The 19,023-nt window shown below is 39.4% G+C and overlaps 1 protein-coding gene across 1 annotated transcript in view; it reads left to right on the top strand.

The window, feature by feature from the left end:
• LOC129369013 (1-phosphatidylinositol 4,5-bisphosphate phosphodiesterase beta-1) overlaps window positions 1-19,023 on the top strand; it is a 107,375-nt gene extending 88,352 nt beyond the window's left edge. Inside the window, exons 28-33 of the mRNA XM_055044263.1 lie at window positions 91-259; window positions 1,383-1,459; window positions 1,551-1,640; window positions 1,743-1,800; window positions 2,070-2,156; window positions 15,849-19,023. Coding sequence (XP_054900238.1) covers window positions 91-259; window positions 1,383-1,459; window positions 1,551-1,640; window positions 1,743-1,800; window positions 2,070-2,156; window positions 15,849-16,073 — 706 coding nt within the window. The 3' untranslated portion in view covers window positions 16,074-19,023. The remainder of the gene's footprint in view (window positions 1-90; window positions 260-1,382; window positions 1,460-1,550; window positions 1,641-1,742; window positions 1,801-2,069; window positions 2,157-15,848) is intronic.

The raw sequence follows: 19,023 nt of genomic DNA, 5'->3' as shown, positions 1-19,023 counted from the left end.
TCCCCCCTTAAAAGATTTTTGCAAGGACTCTGGTTAGAGTCTGTTTATGTGGATATGTGTGTCTCACTCTGTTTCATGTTTGTCTCAAAGTCGGTCTGACAACTCCCTGTCGACTCTGGACCAAGAGATGAGTGAGATGGACAAGGAGTCCAGCCAGAGACTGGCAGAGCTGAAGGAGCAGCAACAGCAGCAGCTGCTTAAACTCCGCCAAGAGCAATACTACAGTGAGAAATACCTGAAAAGAGAACACATAAAACAGGTACGCACCGCGCAGAATGCACCTGCACGCTGAGATGCACGCATATGGCATGCATGAATATTATGTAAGAGTTGCTTATTCCAGTGATTCAGTTCAAAAGGTGAACATGATGGATTATGAGGAATTATTAAACACAGACTGATGTATTCTAAGTATTTATTCATTTTGTGTTTAATGATGATGTCCAATTAAACCCAAAATTGTTTTAGTTTTCATAACAGCAAAGTCATTAAAACCCTGTATAAGAAAGATAAGCCTCAAAAGGTCATTGCTACATCAACGTGCTGTGCAGAAAAAAAAATATGGTAGAAAAAGTTGCACAAGCATCACGAATAAAAGGAGCCTTCATGTTATAAAGCTAAAGTTGTTCATGAGCTTTAAGGAGATTCCAGCTGGAGTTCCATGTACACCTGGGCTACAACTCCCACTTCATTTTATTAGGCCATTCTTCAGGCCTGGATGCTGTAAGAAGCATCTAAACTTGTCTAAAATGATCAGCTGTTGCAGATTAAAACACAACCATATATAAAAAACATACAAATATGTTCTCATGTCTCTTACGGTGGATAATACCAAGTCATTGCTCCCATATAAACATTAGTTGGGAACCTACAGAGCGTGAACATGAACATGCAGCTACTTTCTGTGGTGTAAACAGATGCGCCACACTCAGACCGCAGCCTGCCTTGACTTGCCGTTGACGGACGACGTGCTGACAGCCTCCTGCTGTCCTGAAGCTTTGGAGAAAGCAAGCACAAACAAGTGCATAAACAAATGCTGCAGTCAGCTCCAGGTCATCCCCCAGAAGGGTTTGACAGACATCACTTTGCTGCTTGTGCTCATGTTCTGTTGGATGATGTGGAAAACTGAATGTGTTCAGGTCCGGTGCATCTGCGCGGTGAACACAGCTGAGGTGTTAGACAGGAAAGGTTATACCAAGTGAAGAGGATGAGCGACAAGTCTAACAGCAGTTGTTTACTTGTTCTGCTGCTTGATTATAGTCAGAAACACAAAATGTGCAGCTTCACGTTAAAGAAGTGGTGGTTAAGAGGGGCCTTGAATCAAATCTGACGTTTTAGCGCTTTTGTAGTGTCGCAGAACGGATGTGTTTGTTTGTCCCCAGCTGGTCGAGAAGCTGACAACTATAGCAGAGGAGTGCCAGAGTGCTCAGCTTAAAAAGATCAGAGACATCTGTGAAAAGTAAGATTGGGTTTATCACTTGTACTTGAACAAATACACAGCAACCCGTTTCCCTTTTTGACGTCTCCCGACTGTATTCCAACTCTGGCAGAGAGAAGAAGGATCTGAAAAAGAAAATGGACAAGAAAAGACAAGAGAAGATCAACGAAGCGAAAGCCAAAGACAAGAATTTAACAGAAGAGTACGTTTTTCTAAGAGGTTTTTTAGACGGGATGTAATAATTTATTGACCACTAGGTGTCACTGTTGACTAAATGTTTTAATAAATGTTTCGTTCCCTACAGAGAGAAGTTAGAGATCAACAGATCTTTTGTCAACGAGGTGGTGCAGTACATTAAACGGGTAAGCAGGCATGTTATAGTCAATATCCTCAAATTATTTCTGATTCACGAGTTTATTCATTTATTCATCTTTCAACATGGCAATGTTGTAACTATGATTGTTGACAAAGGTGGTTATGCAAAGTATTGAATGAAGAGGCTGAATTTCAAATGTATGCCCCATTTTACAGACTTTGTTTGTTGTTGTTTTTTTGTTGTTGTTTTTTTTTTCAAAATGTGTAATTTTGGCAAAGTACCGTACATGAAAGATCTCAAACTGTGTGTTTGCAGTTGGAAGATGCTCAGTGTAAACGACATGAGAGGCTACAAGAGAAGCACAAGGACATACGGCAGCAAATCTTGGATGAAAAACCAAAGGTGAGTTTGTTCGAGACATTTTCTCATCATAATACACTTGTGTCTTTCAAAAGAGAGATGAATCAGCTTTGGAGGTTTTGGGGGAAGGGGGGGGTTGCTTCACAAGGACGCCAAATAAAGTACAGATATCCCTGAAAATTAAATTACACTTTTTGTTAAAGATATGCTGTTAATTTTTTAAATTAACAGTAGCACTCTTGGACAGCATCAACATTCATCAGGATTTCTTCTGTGCTAGGTTACTATGTGGAACAAATATGCAGATCTTCCATAAGTAAAAAAATATTGCTAATAATGAATTCCTAATATGTGAAATATGGCTGCAGAGTATTAACTTTCTAAAAAGAACATAACATGTAAATAATCCAATCAAAACTGTTATTTTGTATGAATTTTTTTATTTGTTATGTAGATTAAAAATATATGAATAAAAACTCAGTATTGTGTAGTTTTTATCTCATTTGTGACTCAGCTCAATCACATGAAAGGTGGTTCAACTTTTCTCAACCACCAGGTGGCGATCTGAGTCAGACATTTTTCTGCGGCACTCTGTGCTGAAAATGTTCCCTCTGGGCATTTACTAACTGTAATGTTTAATGCTATATTGTTAGCATCAGATTATGTTTGTGAAGGTTTTATTGTAGGGCTCTTAATGTTCCATTCATGTTTGCTAAAAACTGGGTTATTGCTTTATAACATCCACTTCCCTGCAGTAACTGTATCAGTCTGCGGCCCTTGTTATGAAAGCAATCGGTTATTAATGCTGCGATACTTATTGATTTACTCTCTGTGTGTTTGGGTTTATTACTCTGGTTCATACACGGAGTGCTTGGCATGTCGGTTTCACTTGTCGTTGTGACTTTCCTCGTAGGATGGTTGTGCTTCTGCAAAGCGTGGTAAGAACATGTGTGCATCCTGGTGTTGAGCACTAATTCAGCATAATCGTGGCATTAACAAGTTGCAAACAAGCAACAGTTAAGTTGCAAGTACAGCTTACATTCAGCTTGCCAATGTCTTATGAGCTATTATGAGTTATTAGTAATTGCAGCATTTGTAGTGGATATCATGGCAGATTTGCACCATAAGGACCAGCAGACTGGCCTGTGTATTGTGAGATCACACCCCAGCAGAGTGCCTGGATTCAGTGCCCCCTGTTAATGATTCCTTTGGCAATGTCCTTCACACTACTTTGGAAAAAAAATTTAAAATCCTTTAGTCAAATCATTTTGACCGCATACTTTTGTTCTGTACACATTTCCATAAATATCCAGAATGCTGAATACCTTCCAGATTCCAATAAGATCCTAAAAATGTGTTGGAATTGATGCAGTTATTGTAATAACACAGTTTGTCAAGTTCTACTAGTGCGTCTGCTCGGGGAAACTGAATCCGGATATCGGATTTAAAAAGGCGTAGATTGTACTTTTAAGACTTTTTTTTTTTTCTAGCATTTTAAGTTAATTGTTAGTCATTATTTGTTGTTTTTACTGGAATAAGATTAAGGGTATCAATGTCATTCCTATGTCATTTCTATCCTGTTAGTGTAGACTTGTTTATTTACAGCCCTGGCAAAATAAATCTGGCAGAAATGTTGACTGGACAACTATCAAGTGCACACTTCATGGAGCATTCTTGACAGCAAGCTGCGGGAGGTTTTGTTAAGTTTAACAAAACAGAGCAAACACGATGCAGTCTGTTGAGACCAAAGTTTAATTTTTTGTCTCTCCAAGTACATCACTATTTGTTGCAGCACTGATCATCCCGCTGAACATACTGGCCTCCCACTTTAAAACATGGAACTGTAGGGTTATAGAGCCATGTCAAAGTTCAGCCCTTTACCCTATAAAGAAATCTATTGTCATTCACATGAAATGCTGGGGGGAAAAAATAATCAAAAGGTGTGTCTACAAAGTATTAACTCTTATGAACAGTGCTGGACTGCGTAGAAACAATGTCTGGAGTCTGAGGTCAAACTGAGTATCTGTCATAAGAACAGAACAAAGGATTCTAGTATTGCAGCATATTTTAAATTAGAAATGCAGCAAACATAAAAACCAAATTCAAACATGTAATTTTCACTTTTGCTTAAATATAAATACTCCTCTCCTTGGCCCTTTTGGATTTATTCGCTTCAAAAAGTGCTCAATCAAGGGCTTCATATAGCTGTGTTACAGCGGGCTTTAAGCATCCCTCATTCTGACTGGAGATGTTGTGATGTGACGCAGAGTTCATGCTTACCATTTATTTCAACTCTTGAGTTAGTGCTCTCCCCCTTCCGCCTCCTCTTTAAAGAGAATCTTAAATCTCCAATATTCTGCTGAAGACAGCTTCATAAACTCCCACACTCCAAGTGACAGCTCCTCATTTCTTTGAAACCACCTGGACTCGAGTGTGGGAGGTGAAGAGCAGACATGGAGTCCAATAATTCACATACATTCAGTTGTCTGTCTTTCCATAAAAGTGCACTGGAGAGGAATGAAGTGTTCTACAGAAAGATGATCATGGAGGTCATTTTTTAGACTGATTTTTGATGTCAACTGTGAATGAATGCAGTTGACATCATTTAGCATCCATTTAGATGAATGCTAAATCTTAGCATTTCTTGTTTCCCCACTGAATTGATTATCTATCACCTAGCCATCTGTCTCAGGCAGATTTTAATCAAAAACTGGGCCATTGTGAATTTAAATCACCTGACTCGGACTGTTATAGTAGTCGACCATCTCTCCAGCTTTTGTAGAGCATCAGCATGTAAAATGGGCAGGTGTCAGAGGACACAGCTCTGGAGACAGCAAGCAAAGATTCCTGCGGTTATGTTAATATGAAGCTCAGAATGCTGTCCACAGCATGAGCGTCGCAGCCGTCACAAAGCAAGCATTTGTGGTAGAAGTAATTTGCCTAAAGGCAGGTTCCTGTAGAGTTTGAAAGGACTGGAAAATTCTGGAATTGAATTTTACAGATCAGGAAATGCATGGAAAACAATAACACCGGATGGAAAAAAATGTTCTGTCTTTTGAACTCCATATTCTGCGTCCCATTGTCGACATGATATTTATCTAAATTTAAAAAAGAAAACAGAGCAATTAGATAGCTTTTTATCTTCGTCTTTATATATTAAGAAATTCCTGGGCGACACTTTATTTGAATAAGACTGTCATAAACACCTGTCACGAACACGAGTGAGTCTTCATGAATATTTATGACTGTTGTCATAAAGTGCCATTCGGTAAATTGTGACACTTTTAATGCAAAGTTGACACTATTCAAAATGTTTTTGTTACGACAACTTGATATTAACCTTAAAAGGCAAAGATGTCTTTTATGGAAAGATATTTCTGATGTTTGTTAAGACAATTTTGTCGAGGTTAATGTCAAATTGTCATAACAAAGACATTTTGAATAATATCAACTTTGTATTAAAGATGTCATTATTTACCGAATGACAGGTATTATGTCATGTTTATGACGGTGTCATGTCAGTCTTATTCACAACCCGTCAAATAAAATGTCACCAATTCCAGTCATCCATCCATCACACTTTCTAAACTAGTCTTAAAAACACAATATCTGCTAATTAAGTGACATTTTAAGTGGAAAGGAACATATTTTTATTAGAATTTCTACATCTGTAAAAATTCACAGATGCAGATTTTTGGGAGTTTTAGCAGACAGTAAATTTTATGATGTGTTAGTTTTTCTAAATAGCACAACAGATGAACTATGTTTAACATAAAGTTCTGACCCACTTTCTTCTCTGAACTCATAGCAGCTACTAATGGACTTCTGCAAATGGAAGCTGAGCCTGGCACCACCCTTTGCAACATTGTTTGTGTGTACACAAACTTGTATTCAGAAACATATGTTGCACTCTCTCAGGCCATTTTTTACCTTTCGAACTGCCTTAACTCTTTATAAAATGGCCACTTCCAAGTTATGTTTCAGAAACACAGCTTGGAAATTTCATGATGATGTCACACTGTGGGTGCAGATTTGAAAGACGTGCATCGATGATGAGAATCTCCCAGTTCACCACATCCCAAAGTTTGTGGTATGTGAGATTCGGTTCAAGAAAATAGTTTTGAAATGTACATCCATGAGATGTAAGTACACTAGACACGGTGAGCAACATTGCTCAACCGGTTGTAACGTTTGCACAATTCTCAGCAAAAGGCCAAGATTCTCCCAAAAAAATATTCCTCACACCTTTACGCCATTCCATCCTGAATCTTTGATACGAAGCAGAGTGGATCCACAAATTCATTTTATTTTGTGGAGTTTATCAACATACCGTCTGTATATTGGGACAGGCAGCATTGTTTTTGCTCAGCTTGTCTGAACTGTCCCAGTTTCCTCATCTTAGACAACAGGATGGGCTTCAGGTGTAATTGTCTGTTGCTGCAGCTCTTCTGTTTCAAGAAGCAACATGTGTTGGATTCAGAGATTGTACTCCACATTCCTTGGTGGTAACAAAGTGGTTATTTGAGCATCTGTTACCTTTCTGCCACGTCAAATCGTTGTTCTCTGGTTTCAGCAGGACATTTATACCCACACAGCTGCTGCTGCTTACTGAATATCTTCTCTTTTTTGGCCATTCTCTTCAACCTGAGTGATTATTGTGCATAAAAATTTCAGTCGGTCAGTTTCCATAAATACCCAACAAAGCCAATTTGCGACCAACAAGCACGCCACGGTAAAATTCTCTAAATGGGCCATACTAGGAATGAACAGTCAAATTCCATTTCACTTTCTGGTAGAGAAACACCCCCAAAAGACAATACGTTACAGTTTAATAGGTGGGAATACTTTTGCAAAGCACTGTGGGTGTTGAGAAAGCTAATCACTATCCACAACTTCTACTCTTAAGACTCTCTTGATAAGCCAAACTGGATAGAAAGAGAGACGACACGGCTGGTTGTCACTCACAGGATGTGCTCTCAGGTCCTGTTAACAAGCCAATCAAAACACCCTGTAGGAGTCAGCAGAGCACAGCATGCTGATGCAAGCTGTGCCTGAAGACCATATGCCAGGGTGTGTTGTTCTCCTTAAGCCTTGTTTCAGGCCAAATTTTAAAAGCTGAATTACCTAATAATCAGACGAAGTCAGTTTTTCAGACGGGGTGGAAATCCTATCTGAAAAACTTGGATCTTTACTGAAAAATGGATCTTTACTAAAAATGGATCTTTACTGAAAAATACATGCTAGAATCTTTAAAAAAAACTTGTGGATTACCTAGAGTAAGTTGCCTTCCATATCTGTATAGATTTGAAAAAAGTGTAAAATGTAGCAGTGACGAGGCACTGGGTCTGACATCCTGCTGTGTGTTGTCTGAATGCACATGGCGCTGCAGTGGGCTCACCTGTGTCTTTGTTGTAACAGTAAAAAGGCAAACATGGTGCCTCCCTGCTGAGAAAGCCTCAAATCAACACCCATATAGGTGTGCGCACACTGCCTCATTCGTCAAGCAGGAGTCCTGGGCTGTTGTCATGGAAACTCTGATCTCTCCTCACATTCTCCTCTCTCCTTCATGATTCTCTGCAATCTGTTAATTTGGAGCTGAGTCCTTGTGACGCAATTTCGGGATGGCTACTGGTAGTAGAGAAAACCGGAAGTACGAGGAGGAACAGAAGGAGCTCAAGCAGGAATGGAGCAGACGTGAGGGTGGTGGGGGGGGGGGGGGTCTCAAGTGGAATCCCCACTGAGCAGGTATATGACCTTCTCCCCGCATCTCTTTCACTGGATGCTGGAGAGGTAGCCACCATGTTCCCTCGTCACAGACTTTGATCTGCATCAGCGCTCCCCAGTGTGCAATTGCATCAATAATGCACTTGTGTGCACACGCACACTCACTAGCCACAGGGAACACCGAGTACAAACCAGAGGCGGCGAGGTGAAATCCATTGTGCATGTGCAAGCGCGCGTGCATGTTGCACGCTTGGTTACTCTTCTGCTCTATTATGCTGGCTGCTATTTTAGATCCGTGCATGAGTGTTCATTATGTATGCCCACATGTGCTAATGACACTCTCCTGGGTCGTGCTCCATCTAAGAAACAGTCGCCACCGAACTGAAATCCGTCCCCCAAAACACAGTTTGGTTGTGAGAATTCTGCCGTCAGCTCGTAGAGATGATTTTTCCTCACAATGCACCAGCAGAGAGACGGTGATGAAAAGGTAAGGGCACTTACAATCCTCGCCTGTGAGGATGAAGCGGTAAATAGAAAGAAAATGGATGGCAGATGGACTTCAAGCAGCAAAAACACAAAAAGTGGTGATAGATATTTTGACCTGGCAGTCAAACAAGACAGCTGAGGCTTTTTTTTTTTACTTTAAACAACAAATACTGTGAAATACTGCAATTGATGAGCCATCATATAATAAATCTATCATTCCTGATTTAAAAGTTATAAGAAAAATTGATTGTTTTACATTAATTTTAGCAATAATTTGTTTGTTTTTTACTATACTTTTACTTCTTCAGTTCACTTCTACACAGTGTCTCCAAAAAATACCAATCTACCTGAAACTGCTTCACATTTCATCACAACACAACCAGAAACTTTATTGTACAGGTTCTTTAATTTCATTTTATGTGATGGACCCAGACAAACTGGCTCTATATTATATTATGAAGTGGCCAGAAGACATAATTTGCAGTGAAAATGACATTTCATATTTCACAAATGAAATGTCAACGTCATTCACTCTGATAGGCCTAAATTGTCGAGGCCACTGTGATGAGCTGTCTAAAGGAGACACTTTGCAGCACTGGACTTACTATAATCAAACAATGATAAGAAACATGCGGCAAAACGACTGACACAAAGATTTTGAACTTAAGCTTGAATCTCTGCCAGACTCTTAGCAAGGAATTAAAAATCAGAGGGGTGCCTGGAATGCCTCAAAGACCTGGACATCGTCAGGGAGGAGAAATTGTTGAAAAATCCACCTGCATAAACCCTGTAATCGAGAGCAGCTTGAAGTTGTAAATAGTTGTCGTCAACTGGGTGTTAGGAGTTTCCATTTAACATTATTTAGGATTTCAGGCATGCAAGATGTTAAAATATATTTAAAAATGTAAGAATAAGTAAGATAAAAACGTCATCCCTTTAAAACGGCATCTGAAGTGAAAACATTGAAATTCCGTGGAGCAGATTTTTAGAGCTGAGCCTCCCTTTAGAAGGAGACCTTTTAGGGGAAACACTCATTATTGCACCTACGTGGCAGCGTGTTTTTGACATTCTTGGACCTGAAGAGCAGGACCCAAGAAAAACACCTGCAGAGCTGCAGATAAAATAGCTGAAAAGTGTCAGGAAAGGTCAGTGTCTCGCGTAACACACACACAAGGCAAGAGACAGGAGTTTAAAAAGGAGAAACGAACTTGTTTTTGTTGTTAGCTCAGCGTTATCACCACTATAGTGGGATGATATAAATGAAAAGATGGCGCTCTCTGCCTGTGCTGGTCTCTCACACGTCTCCTAATTGTAACCGTCCCAACGTGTCTTTTGTTTTTTTTTCTTCTTTAACATTGACAAGGTTGTGACCACGTCTGTTCTCTTGGACATGTGTTCAGCTTAATTGGACTCTGTTTAGGTTTCATGATCCAGCTCGAGCTCAGAGAGCTCACATCTTTCTACATCACATTGGACAATTCTCAGCCTAGACATTTTTAATTTATGTCTCTGAAGACATCTAAGTCTGAATGTGAACTGATTTGCCTGCGACAAAGCATAGTTAACACACCTCAACAATAACATTTTATTTCTTTTTCTACCGGTGCTACAGCAGGCGACATGTCGCCGCTCAAAGCAAAGAATTAATTTGGCTCTTCGGAGGCCTTCCCTGCTTCCCTCGATAGCTTCTCAGAATGAGGACAGCTGGTGAAGAAGGTCACCGAGTGTTGTATTTTAAGAAAACTAGAAATGTGTGTGCGCGTGTTCGCAGACGTGTGTTTGTGAGGGTGCGGACACAGTTTGTTGACAGGCGACAAGTCTCCAGAGATGAGCTACAGATTCAAAAAAGCGGGCTGGTCGGCGTCCAGATGGAAACTGACCTGACGGCGCCGCGACAGCAAATCAGAAAAGTTTGGTCAAAATTTCTGTTCCTGGGAAAAGCTTTGATAATGACCTCATTTCCAAAAAGCCACTAGTTATGATATGTTGGGGCAACTTGGTGGCCAGTTAAATCCTCATTGTTCCCGCCAAAGGGTCTAGTTTAATCATTGTTTAAATGATATTTGTTTAGTTATTAGTCTGGAGAGATTTTTCAGTGCACTCAAACATAATAACATTGCTGGTAATTTTTCTATGACAGTTGTTTCAAATGATCCTTTTACTCTGCCCTTTCTTCACCAAACTCCAAGGTCTCTCCATAGTGGTCAAAATACTCTATGTACATGGAGAGAATAAATGCATTATCCTTGTAATAGCTCACCAAAGTTTCAGACAAATATTGCACACATCACTGGCATGACGTCTGCGAGTTGGGGTTTGGATAAACTGGAGATAATAAGGGAGTTAAGGGGGGCTTCTGGTATTTATTTTCCAGTTGCTTGTTTGATGTTCATAAAAATGTGATTTGCTCCCTTTTTTAAACTCACTCGTCAGGGGTAAACTGAGACTTTTTTTCCTCTTTAAATCCATGCGATTAGGGTTTCTTTATTAAGTATTTATAACGTTTCAAAGCTTGCTTTATGCCACTCCTAAATATTCTAAAATTATTCTTTTTTATTATCGTATATTTGAAGCTATCATATGAGTGTTCACATCGTGTCACATTTCAATACTTTATGTGTTGGAGCAAACTCCATCACGGCCGTGAGCTGACGTCACTGCACAGTCCAAACCGGCTCTCCATTCAAAGAGTCCAGACTTACTTTAAGTATTTTTTCCTAAAACCGTGGCTCGCTTCACTTTTGATGTATTCAATTTAATCCGAGGCAGAGACAGTCTTTAACCCCTTCACAAATCATTTTGACCTTAAACCATGCACCTGTTTTACTGGAACCTTGTTTCTGCTTTTAGATCAGCCGTTGTTAGCTTCTTCTCCTTTTGTGGTTTTACAACCTTCTGCCTTTTTGCCCACCTTTGCATCACACTGGAACTGTTCTGCACATCATTGCAAGATCTCACCGTTGCCTTCCTGTTGCTCTCACATACATTATCCCTGAAATGAGCTGAACTTCTTCCAAATGAACTGCATATAACTTAACACAACCAGTCTTTACCTTCTCCCTCATTCACGTCTGACTCAGTTAACTTCTTCTTTTTGACCACATGAGTCACATCCTGTCCCTATCTTACTGATTAATACATTTTAAGCATTTCTAAATGAATATTCATTTAAATCACAGACTTACTTCAAGAATACCCTTGTTTCCCAGTTATTACAATCATTGTTCATTGTCATTCATTTTTGATATTTGTAATGATTAATTCCCTGCAATTATAAAAATAGAAGAATCATCTTTATTTTACTGCCTACAATTCACTCTTCCCATCGATACAATTTTCCTTTGACTAGGACTTTGTCTTGATTAGATTGAGAAATAAAATAAGACAAAACAGAGGAGCACAACCTCATTGAAGTCTCATACTGCTGATAGTCCTTTATTTTTAAAGGCTAACTTATAAAAGCCTAATCAGAGGCTGGTTCTGCAAATTAGTCCTTCACTATAAAGCCTGCATATGGGGCACGGGTTTCTTTTACATGCAGCATAGTTTTATGTTTTATCCCTGCTCAAATACTCCCTACTCCTTCAAACGTTACAGTTGTACTGCTGAACTAGAATCTTCAGCATGAAAGTAATGACTTGACCTCAGGGTATTTGCTTCCTCAAACTTTTGTTTCCCACAGTTTTGGCCTGTGTTTAGCACCTTCCAACTTTCCATCATCTTTGACCAGCTTCCCTCTCCGTGCTGGAAAAAAAAAACCATTTTAACATCAAGACACGTCATCCAGCAGGTTTCATGTCGGTGGCATCAGTCGTATGTCACCGGCATCTTCTCATTTCATTTCTTTTTCCCTACATCGGCCTATATTTTGGAGCTCTTGTTCCTCTTTGGACCTTTCAAAAGTGACACCTTTAGAACTACTAACACAAAAAAAAGAAGACAAAACAGCAAAAGATGAACAACACATTAAATAAACAAAAGCTTTAACCAGCTTGAACTGATGAAGCTGATGATTAACCCATTGTTAGTTGAAAGTACTTTCAGCCTTTTGAATTCTGATTGCAAACAAACAATTAAATGCTTTAAATGGATACGACTGCTGTTGTGACTCCTGCTCTGTTTGCTATGTTTAAAATCATCTTATTTCTTCCACATGTTCCACATGAGTGGCACATTGAAAATGGGATTTCTTAGGGCTTTCTTCCTGCCAATTTTTGGTGTTGGCGACTCAAAAAAATTATTAAAATAAAAGAGGTGGTGGACAAAGTTAAGTAGTATGAAAGCTTGTGCTAGCCTCTATATTTTGTATATTTTCAATATACATAATTTAAATAAAACAACAATTTCTGATGTTGTAAATTGTTTGCAGTTTTTAAACAGCCAAATCTTTCAAAACAGTATCAAGGATTGTGCTTCATAAGCTCACCTTGTCTTTTTGCTCATCTATACTAGCACCAAACTGGGAAGACTTCAGTTTAGAAAGCTCAGGCGTCTCATGAGAAAACTCTAAATATTGTTGCTCTTGTTGCGTGTTTCCTGCTCCAGCCGTCTCCGTGTCATTCAGTGAGACTATTTTTAACTCAAGCTGTTGCTTTGGAAAAAGAAAAGTGCTGTCTTCATCACTCAGCACCCGAACTCCAACAGAAGACGCTCAGTCTCCCCCGCCCCCACCCTCCAAGTTGTTGATTACACGCAGAAGACGCGAACTGGCTTTTTAAGAGATATTCTCTAGCCTCTCCTTTCCGTCACCTCATAATAAGGCAGGGTGGAATCAGCTGGGAGGAAGGTGACTGCTTTTAATCAGAAGCTGTTTGTGCCTCATCAGAAAAAAAGGTAAAAGACTCCAGGTTGTGTGCGTGCTCACAGTCCCTCGCTCAAGTAGGTCACGCACATTGCAGAGCAGGGAAGCCGTGTGCCTCTGCAATGTGCGATTAGCCCATCTGGTTTTGACATGATGCATGTCCGGTCCGTGAGACCCACAGAGAGAGTGACAAAGACAGAAAGAGGGAGTTAAAGAAGCATGGAAGGAGGAGGAAATGGAGAAGGTGACCTTGAAGTGCAGTGCTCGGTGGGGGTTTGAGCAGGCACTCCAAAATATCAGGGAGACATCGGTCAAGAGCTGCTTTAATGTTTGAATCATCTGCCTGATTACATTTCACTGCCTATGCTTTAAAATGTTGTATCAGGGTTTTGTGGGGTGTTTTTTCTCAGACAGATTAGTGCATAAACAGAGGGAATAATGTGAAAATGCCCAGTGGAGCTTTAAGAAATGCTGTTAGAGCATCACTTTTTTATGCAAGGTGAGGAAATTTCACTATAATTTGACTCTCTGCCAGCAAAATGGAAAATTTAGCCATTACTACTAATTACCATTTGTGTTTAATAGAATTTCAGACAGGCAATGCACAGCAGTATTTATGCTTCGTTGCACCATTTGATCTTCCAACTAAAATGATGGAAATACTGCATATTGCCAAAAGTTCTTTTCTGTCTGCCTTCACTCACATAAACTGGAGTGACATTTTCCCCATTATTAATTCACAAGGTTTAAGATGATCTGGGCCCAACCGTCCTGCTACATTTTTGCCCCCGCTGCGGTGCTTAAAGATGTGCTTTTCCACAATGTTGAAAGTAGATTGAGTTCAAAGGAATTTTGCACCATTTTCCCACAAGAGCATTTGCGAGGCCAGACACTAGTGTTGGATGAAAAGGCCTGTCTGGCAGTTTGCGAGGTCAAGCCCACATCAAACTCATTCATTCATGCTTATGCACTTCTGCCCAGTTATGTTGGGACAATAATAAGCGATCCCTGACCAAAATGTCACAGTACATGTTCTGGTGTGCTGAGGAAAAATAATTTGTCCTCAACTAAGGTGCTTCAAAAACCAGAGAAACATCCTCACACTATTCTCCTTTGATTTTTAGTGAATGTTCTTGTTTGACTGTACATAACTTAAACTCCTAATGGGGCATGCCATAAAAACTCAAAATATCAGGAGACGCTCCTCAGATCATTTTCTTGTGATCTGTAAGGGTGAGCCTCGCTGTAGAATATAGCGAATCCACTTGTATCTGGGATCTTATTCTGTGTGTCAAGATCCATAACCAAAGACTAAAAGTGAACGTGCAAAAGCAGGCAGACCAATAAATCAAGTATCCTTTTTTAACATCCAATCAGCTCTTATGTGAGAATTTTAAAGGGAAACAGTCTCTCCTGCTCCATCAGGAATCATGCTGTGAACAGCCACATGAACAAACTGATTTTACAAGCCATATATTTAAGCTAGCATCACCCATATTATCAGACAGAGCCCAAGTTTTACATTTGATCTAAACCCAGAACAAAAGATCTTTGGCCTCAAAATTAGAAAAGCTGGCTGTCACCCTTGCAGCTTTGCACTTGGCTGCAAAAGTACGTGAGCTCATCACCTGCGGCGAGGGGCGATGAGGTCAGATGGCTTGAGAGACAGCTGACAGTTGAGGGCAGAGAGCCAGTTTCTGCTGTCATTATTTCACTTTTAAAATACCCATCTTGCTTTAGCATACTGAGTCATTAAAGGAAAATAATCAAACATTCCTATTAAATCCAATTTGGTGTGTGTGGATGAACTTTACGCCACCTATACACCAGTCTATTGGATGAAAAGGATTTTTTTTTTGTTGGCAGTCCTTCACGTATTTGTAAAAAAAGTTCAGAAAAGATATTATGATACTGACGCCCGTTGATCGTTCATTTATGTAATTGGTGTGTGTGGCGACAGCGAAGCACCTGAAACATGCAGATTTTAAAATGTGAAAAAGGATTTCACTAAGCATTTTGTGATTACATGTGATAATTGTTTCTCCGTCAAGAGTTTTATGTTTATGTCTGGATCTTTGAGATTGTTTTAAACTCTGTTTACACTCAGAGTTTAGTCCAAGGATTCAGTAAAACTCCACAGATATTTTTGATTCCTCTGAATGCTGGTGTGAACTGGGAGACGCTGACACCATTCACTTTAGAAGCGTTTTTTTTTTTTTTTTTTTAATTACTGCCCTCCCCTGGGAGCTTGCTGGGTAGTTAAACAGAAATCAGCATTACGGCAATTATTGGCTCCCAATGAAATGAATACAATCTTGTCATCTGTAATCATTTGGGGCGTCTATGCCTCGGAGAAAACATCTTCTTTCTATTACTCTGAGAGAGGAAGGAGTGTGTAGCAGAATGGGGTATTGGTAACACAGGTCAGCATCATTCGATTGTCTTTTCGAGAAGGATGGAGGGTTACGACTTCCAGTCATGACTTGAACATACCTTCAATCACTGTGCTCTGCGGCTCTTTTGGGATACAATCTCTGCAAAATCCCCAAAAATCTGTGATCACATTAGGAAAAGATTAAGGAGTGTGAATACTGTAGCAAAGTTCTGTAGCTGTGACGTTGGCAATAACTTCAGACGGATGAAAAAGGGTTTCATTGTCTCACCAAACAGATATGCTGTTCTTGTACAAATTCTTACCTGATGGACATTTTCTTCTTCTGCAGCTGCAGAGTGATCTGGACCAGGAGTACCAGGACAAGTTTCGCAGACTGCCCGTGGAGATCCAGGAGTTTGTTCAGGACAGCAGTAAGACCAAGCTTTGCGACGACAGCCTCCCTGGAAACCTCGTTTCCTCCTCAACGACGGAGCGGCTCAACCACAAGGCATCACAGTCCGAGGACGACATGGAGGAGGGCTCGTCAGAACACGCTTTCGACACCGCCCTTTAGGGATCTGGCGTCTTGCTTCATACCGGGACATTGTTTGGCCGTTGACGTTGTGACCACAGACTTAGGATGAGACTGCCCCAGCTTTGGTCCAACATGTAACCAATGGGAGGATTAGATCAAAACTAAGCCTAAATGGGTGAGTAGAGAGGTCCTCTCAGCTTAACGTGAAGTCCTGTCTAGAAAACTGTTTCATGTAAATATCTCTTTTTGTGTATTTGTATGTTAACCCTGTATGTTGTTCTCTCTTTCGGTACGGCCACAGGACGTGTTACTGGACACTAATTATTTGCAGGAAATAACTTACTTGAACTACTGCACAGACAGAGTAGTTTCCTTTTTGTTATCATTTATGTTATCATGATGCTGTGACAGTCAGAGAGGCTTAGTGTGCCAAGATCTGCTTCGTCTTATGGTGGATTTTCAGTTGAGTCGACTTGCACTGTAAAAAAAAAAACAAAGAAAAAAACTTTACATAGCCTTTAAAGTTTCTATCTTTAGAAGGTTGAATTTCATCCCTTCATGTTTGCACTGACATCTCCCTGTATAAAACTACATAACTCTTTAAAACTACGTAACTCTACTTTAACCCAGAAGCACTGGCGGGGTTCTGGTTTGCTGTTTTGTTCTCACAGAACTAAGCATTTGTGTTGCTGCTAAGATTTATGTTTTCTTGTTGTTGTTGTTTTTTTACTCAGCATTTTTAGCTATTATTTGTGTGATGTAAACTTCTGCTTAATACGATGCAGTCATTTCTTATTCTTTTTATGTCTTGGCCAGTTTTTAATACGTTTTACATCGTTTACTGCCAACTCTGTCGCACCAGGATGAGAAGGGAAAGGATGTCGTACAGTGTGTGCATGCATTTGAACAACTGTAAATGTTAGGAAGCGGTGTCGCACAGATGTTTATTTAAGTAAATCAACTTTTTTGTTTCCTGGTACGTTTTGATTGAACTTGCAAAATAGCTGTGGCTTCATTAACACTGTGGAAACGGGACTTTGTCTAAGATCCAATGGCTGCAGTTTCAAGTAAACAGATAGCTTATTGTTTTCTTTACATTTCCACCCTTCAGTTAAAGTTGTTAAACCAAGGAAAAATTATCACAGGAAGATCCAGTTTTACCCTAAACAACTGGCCTTCCTATAATTTGGTGCTGTGGCTGTATTTACTCAAAACGTAGAGAAAATGCCTCCGTTCTTAATCTTCACCCAGTTTGAGGGGTTTTATAATATAAGGAAACAGTAGGGAAATGGCTTCATTTTGTTCCAACAGACAATGTAGCAATCAACAACGTAATAACAGTCAGTAACGCAACGCCTGCCGATAAATTAAATTTTCCTTTTCTAAAATTTTACATGCAATGTAGGAAACGACATAGAATCTTGGCGATAATGTATGACAGTTTTTGAATTCAATAAAATCAGAACATTTAACTAATTATGTAATGGTGCTGCATTATTGGCCTGGGAACTCCAAGCAAAGCCGTGTGGATCACATGAGCATGACTCTCTCCCTGATTCCCACCAAATTCCATGTTGCAGACTTTCCAGTAAAAGCAGACTTTTACTGTCTTGAAATAACTCTAATCTCAAACACTTGTAGCAGTTTGTGCAATTGCTATTTTCTGAACCTCTAAAATGTCATAAGGTTTGCAATAGAAGAGTTTATAGATAGCAGCCAGCGACTAATCGCATAGCAAACAGGCAGAGGAAGGTTACTGTGCGCCGCTAAAATTGTCCTGTGTGAAACACAGATCAAGAACTGAATATTTAAGTTGTTTCTAGTCAGAGAAACTGGAAAATATATTTTTGTGGCTTTAGTAAGCATTTTTTATTGATTTTTTTTTTTTTTACACAACCTTTTCTGTTTGGCGGCTACTCTGATCTGAAACACATTACGCTTCCTATTCTTGACGTGTTTCACACAGGAAGATCACTAGTGTCGCACTACCAAATATTTCCATTTGTCTTGAAAATATTTGTCAGCTTCTACTAAATTTGGAGCCATCTGCCAGGAGACATCCTTTCTCAACCATGCCTCGGTTTATGTCCAGGGGATCACTTCATAACGACTTGAAAACAACTTTTTTCCAGACAATTTTTTTTTTCTTATCATAATCTTTGAAGAAAAAAACAGTTTTGAGATTGGTGTTATTTTAAGATGGTACAAAATCTAGTTGTTGTTTTTTTTGTTTTTGCTCCTGTTGAGTCAGACATTAGCTTCAGCCTTTGAGAGCTTGTAATATGGACCTATACTAATGAAAAAGGAAATTAAGTAAAAAAAAAGAATTGCCAAATGCAGTTAAAATAAGAATAGGTCCCAATTATTTGCCAGAACGTCACTTAGAAAGACTCCTTCTATTTCACATGTAAAGTATGTGCATTCAGTACACATGGGGAAGTACCTTTTGACTTCCCACCAGCCCAGTGCCATTCAGCTCTCAAGTGTGTCATGTGATATTAAGTGATTTTATGTTTTTTTTCCCAGCTGAAAATGAAATGAACTGCTAGTGAGGAAATATCGAACATTTAATCCAGTTTTTAAAAGATGGTTGGTGTGAGAGTCCTGTGCCTTTGAATGGGGTTGTCATGTTTGATGTTGAATGTATGACATGCATCGCTGTTTAAATTGACATTTTAATATACCATATGAAGCTGTGCTGAATAGACCGTGTGCACTTTTTAGTAAAGTACCACTACTGATGATGCTTGTGATGAGCAGTATTTGACCAGTGTCTCTAAAGAAAGGAGAGACATTTTTCTTTTATGCCTTTGAACCACTTTTTTTTTTCTTTTTTTTTTTCTGACAGGGCCCATATTAACTTAAATGTATGCACTCGGAAAATGTAAATGTGTATGACTTTAAGGATAAACATGGAATTAAGAAAACAATATATATATAGTGTAAAGGGAAGTTGCTTGTAATTAAAATAAATGTGGCTTTTATCGGA

This window comes from Poeciliopsis prolifica, unplaced genomic scaffold, assembly GCF_027474105.1.
Source record: "Poeciliopsis prolifica strain line A6 unplaced genomic scaffold, Auburn_PproV2 SCAFFOLD020, whole genome shotgun sequence".
NCBI classification, from domain to species: domain Eukaryota; kingdom Metazoa; phylum Chordata; class Actinopteri; order Cyprinodontiformes; family Poeciliidae; genus Poeciliopsis; species Poeciliopsis prolifica.
This window is presented reverse-complemented; position numbering and strand designations above follow the sequence as displayed.